The sequence below is a fragment of the Oncorhynchus tshawytscha genome, linkage group LG07, assembly GCF_018296145.1.
Source record: "Oncorhynchus tshawytscha isolate Ot180627B linkage group LG07, Otsh_v2.0, whole genome shotgun sequence".
Lineage (NCBI taxonomy): Eukaryota > Metazoa > Chordata > Actinopteri > Salmoniformes > Salmonidae > Oncorhynchus > Oncorhynchus tshawytscha.
Window position 1 is genome coordinate 56,678,966 of NC_056435.1, and position 4,927 is coordinate 56,683,892.

The window sequence follows — 4,927 nt, forward strand, 5'->3', positions numbered from 1 at the left end:
AACTACTGTACTCCAATGTAACTCAGTTAAGGCTATTTACAATGCCTATTCGAAAGCTTGTTTTACCCCAATCTTTGGAAATGTAGAACTACAGCCTCAGTCAATTTGAGTGGTTAATTTCTCCAGCCCCCCAAGAGTTGTTTCAACTGCCACAAGCATTTAAAGATTGCACTGATACAAGTTTGAGTCATTAAAAAAAGTGGGCCCCCATGCCCTATAAAGGACAGATTTAGACCTGGGACACCAGGTGGGTGCAATGAATTATCACAGGGGCGCAACTGGTTTTAGAAGGGGGGATACATTAATACAAACCCTGCCGCTCGGAGGTGTTCATATGGCACACCGTTGCCCCCCTGAATTATCAGGTACAACAATCGTTGGTAGATTTTAATTTCCCAGGGGAGACTCAAATCCATTTTTTTTTGCTGAGGTAAAACTCAGCCAAAAAAGAAACGTTCCTTTTTCAGTAGTCTTTCAAAGATAATTCATAAAAATCCAAATACCGTCACAGATCATTGTAAAGGGTTTAAACACTTTCCCATGAATGTGGAACGGTCGTTAAGACACTAACAGCTTACAGACGGTGGGCAATTAAGGTCACAATTATGAAAACGTGACACTAAAAAGAGGCCTTTCGACAGACTGAAAGACAAAGATACCCAGGGTCCCTGCTCATCTGCGTGAATGTGCCTTAGGCATGCTGCAAGGAGGGTTGAGGACTGCAGATGTGGCCAGGGCAATAAATTGCAATGTCTGTACTGTGAGACGCCTAAGACAGCGCTACAGGTCGGACAGCTGATCGTCCTCGCAGTGGCAGACCACGTGTAAATATTTACACATGTTAAGTTTCCTGAAAACAAACACTTGACAGTGAGGACATTTTTGTTGCTGAGTTTAGTATGCAGGTCTACACTAAAGGATACCGCAACAACTTCAAAAAAGAAGCTTTATTCAAAAACAGTGAATCTTTAAAACCCACATTTGGATGAAAGGAGATCAGTCACTCAGCTGCTCCCTTCTTGCCTCGTTTCCCTGTGGTTCTAGCAGCAGGAGCCCCCTCGCCCTTCTTGGCTGCCCCCTCGCCCTTCTTGGCTGCCCCCTCGCCCTTCTTGGCTGCCCCCTCGCCCTTCTTGGCTGCCCCCTCGCCCTTCTTGGCTGCCCCCTCGCCCTTCTTGGCTGCCCCCTCGCCCTTCTTGGCTGCCCCCTCGCCCTTCTTGGCTGCCCCCTCGCCCTTCTTGGCTGCCCCCTCGCCCTTCTTGGCTGCCCCCTCGCCCTTCTTGGCTGCCCCCTCGCCCTTCTTGGCTGCCCCCTCGCCCTTCTTGGCTGCCCCCTCGCCCTTCTTGGCTGCTTTGGTAGTCTTCAGTGCTTTGGGCTGGTCCTCAGCCCCTCCTTCCACTGCAGGCCTCGTCGCCTTGGGCTTCTTCGTAGGGGCCACCTTGGAGCCACCAGGAGCCTTCTTGGGTTTTGCATCCTTGAACATGAAATTGACTGTCAGATTTGCCATACAATCACCCATTGATTAGAGCTAACATTTTGCCATGATAAAGCCCAAACGGAACAGTACCCATTATGACCAAGGTACATAAACTGCTTACCCACCAAAACCACTTGAACTATGTCAATAGTCATAAGAAGAAAAAAAAAAACTTGCCTCTGAAGTCTTCTCCTTTTTGGCTGTAGTTCTCTCAGAAACTAGTGATGTAAATGGAGCGACATGCAATCATGGACACCACAAAAAGGAGAAGTGAGATACGAATACAAGTCATGAATGAGCATTGTTCTGACCAAGAAAAGTTACTGCGATATTATACCAATACCTAGACTCAAAGTAGCAATTTGTAAAAAAAATAAAATAAAAAAATCTCTAGGTAGCGCATCGTTCATCCTATAGCTTGTGCACCATCTGTTTAATTAGTGAACCAATAGGTTTCAGCACATTTCCATGGCTGATTAAAACTAATTTCTAATGTTCTACAGCAGACATTAGTGAGCAATATGCTCCCAGATAGCACAAATACATCTGCCCAAAGTCCTGCCGATTCATTTAGAATCCCTAAATTCTTCACTCTACATTGTTTATACATCAGTTAGACAAACATTATTCTGATGTCTCACCGACATCTTCCCAATGTGCAAACGTGCTCCAGACTACACAGTCCCCATGCAATTTCATAAGTCGGCTCATTATCTGGGTTTGGAACATCAGCACTTAAGTATCGTGATAACTCCTCACAAGGTTCCTGGCAATTCCCAGCCCTCCATTGCAATGTGTTGCTCAATAAGCAACAATTATCCCAACCAATTGGGCAGATAGGGTTATGTTTAAACCTAAGGACTATGATCACAATAGATTCAGTTTACCTGCTTCCTTCTCTTTGGTCTTCTTGGCTCCAGCCTTGGAGGCCTTCACCACATTGGGATCAGTGTTCTCAGTGGCCTTAAGCTTGGGCTCCTTCAATTTACCCCTGACTGCAAGCTGGAAAGGGAGGGTGACGACGCACTACATTTTAGAAACAGCAAACCCATATTCAACGCAATGTTTTGATGTAACAACTTGTATAATAAACACTGATGCTCAAATGTGCATTCAAACGGTGGTACCAAATCCAATAGGCACATTTGGCAGGTACGCTACCACACAGGACAGTAATTGGTTGACATCTGTAGTCCTAGTTAATTATTCTAACAAAAAAATATATAGGTATGGGTCACTTACCCGAAACCTCCCCTGTGCGCCGCTTGCAGTGGAGTTAGGTGGCCTCGCTAATACCCCGCTCTCGATTCCTTTGTTCAGGGCCTTGCGCATCATGTACTTCAACCTCACCTGGTCCAAAGATGGATATTTCTCTGTTATGTAACTACGAATGGCCTGCGAGGAAACACCCTTTCGAGAGTCCAATTCCTTCAGCGCTTCTTTGACCATTATCATCGTTGGTGGATGAAGGTGGGTTTTCCTTGCCACATCAGGTGCTTTGCTGGACTCTAACCAAATGAAAAAGAACAATTTATAACCGTAAACTAACAAAATATTAGGATACCCTTATTGGCCAAAACAACACATGGGTTACAAACCGGATTTAGCTTTTCCCGACACTTTCTCATCTTTATTGGGTGATTCAGAAGATGCGATTCCTTTTTCAGAGGCTACCGTTTTTTTAGGTGCCATTTTCTAACGATAAATCTTAAATTAACTTAAAAACAGAACGCCTATTTTCTCACCTTTAAAAGCGGATTGGATTCCAATTTTATGCACTCCAAACAACTCAGCCGCAAACCACGTGGTTCATCAAACAGGTGCTCACAGTTATTAGGTAGGCTACCACTAAGGACACATCCCACTAGTGTGAAGTCGATTCCTTTCCCCGCCTCTGTTCCTTCTTTGCATCCTTTCCTTTATTTGCTCTGATCAGCTGCTTACATTTACTGCTCTGGCATATTAAACACGATTCAACAAACATAAATAAAATATGAAAACATTTATGCTTCGATCATACTGACTGTTATTGCATTTTGGTACACCAGAAGTACATTACTTTCTAATGGAACACTGCATTTGCCTTGCAGCATTGTGTTGTGGAGGCAGTTGCAGTGTGTTCTGTGTGGTGCATATGTTGGATTTATCGAACTGTATGCTTAGACGGCTTGAAGGAAATGGTAGCAGAAGGTGAATGTTGAACTTTTGTTGCACACGTATCCAGAGGATGTTGCACACCATTTTGCATAATAACACGATAGGTGTGATGAAGACGTTACACCTAGATCACACGGACTGAGTCATTGCGCTTTGGTTACACCAGAAGTACATTCATTTCCAATGCAACGTTGCGTTTGCCTTGCAGCGGCAGTTGCAATGCATTCTGTGTGGTCCATTTGTTGGATTTATCAAACATATGCATCGAACGAATGCATCAAATTGTATGCCTAGACTTGACAGAAAGTAGCAAACTGTGAATGTTGAACTGCACACATATCTAGTAAAAAATATTGTGGGATTACACAATTTTTAAAAAGTGTGACTCTAGAATTTTTTATAAAAATGATTTACAAAGTAAAAAACATTATTTATTCGATGATATCTACACATTTGTGACAGCCTATAATATAATTTACCTTAAAAATGCATAGTTGGAGGAAATTACAATAATAAATAGTCAAGATAGTTGAGAGTAGGCTCTTTCAACAATGAGACCAATGTTGTGCAAGCTGGTCTTGATTGTGCTGTTGGACTGGGACCAGCCCCCCCCGAAAGCGCTGGTCTGTATGGGTCCAGGGATGGTTGAAGTCCCAAAAGCAGGCAGGGGAGTTCCACCGTCTCATTCAAGAGCTTTGACTGTTTGCAAAGGAATTCCAAAGCTACTTTTGTCTGGACCGAAGCCAGTTCCATCACCTGCTCCAGATGGTTGGAGACAGGATCGCCCGGATGGATACCAACTACCGGGAGTCCATCAGCCCAATTGAATGCCTGGCAATTTGTCTAGAGTAAGGAAAATTCAAATGACTTTTAAAGCCTTTGATACCGTAATTGATTGATATTAGATATACAGTGCATTCGGAAAGTATTCAGACCCCTTCACATTTTGTTACCTTACAGCCTTATTTTAAAATGTATTAAACACAAAAACAGGTTTAGAATTTTTGGCAAATTTATACAAAATAAAAAACGGCAATATCACATTTATTCACAAGTATTCAGATCCTTTACTCAGTACTTTGAAAAATCAAAAGAAATCAGCCAAGACCTCGTAAATAAATTGTAGACCTCCACAAGTCTGGTTCATCCAGAGCAATTTGCAAATGTCTGAAGGTACCACATTCATCTGTACAAACAACAGTACGCAAGTATAAACGCAGCCGTCATATCGCTCAAGAAGGAGACGCGTTCTGTCTCCTAGAGATGAACGTACTTTGGTGCGGAAAGTGCAAATCA

At 43.1% G+C, this 4,927-nt stretch overlaps 1 protein-coding gene across 2 annotated transcripts; it reads right to left on the reverse strand.

Moving 5' to 3' along the window:
• Positions 1-932: 932 nt before the first annotated feature.
• LOC112255323 (protein B4) lies at positions 933-3,358 on the reverse strand. Of its 2 annotated transcripts, none has more exons than XM_042324669.1 (5): positions 3,220-3,358; positions 2,717-2,982; positions 2,362-2,476; positions 1,652-1,692; positions 933-1,471 (listed from the first exon to the last, which is right to left on the reverse strand). In XM_042324669.1, the coding sequence occupies exons 2-5, from the start codon at positions 2,927-2,929 to the stop codon at positions 1,001-1,003; spliced, it is 840 nt and encodes a 279-aa protein (XP_042180603.1). In that variant the 5' UTR covers positions 2,930-2,982; positions 3,220-3,358; the 3' UTR covers positions 933-1,000. The 2 variants fall into 2 exon arrangements, with proteins under 2 accessions (XP_042180603.1, XP_024284099.2); XM_024428331.2 differs by lacking the exon at positions 3,220-3,358 and adding an exon at positions 3,073-3,212.
• Between the last annotated feature and the right edge of the window lie 1,569 nt (positions 3,359-4,927).

Coding starts and splice junctions, on each gene's coding strand:
- LOC112255323 (XM_024428331.2), bottom strand. CDS start 3,166: ATGGCACCTAAAAAAACGGTAGCCTCTGAAAAAGGAATCGCATCTTCT. Junction 2,477..2,716: donor GCGCACAGGGGAGGTTTCGG/GTAAGTGACCCA, acceptor CTCCCTTTCCAG/CTTGCAGTCAGGGGTAAATT. Junction 1,472..1,651: donor AAAAGGAGAAGACTTCAGAG/GCAAGTTTTTTT, acceptor TTCATGTTCAAG/GATGCAAAACCCAAGAAGGC.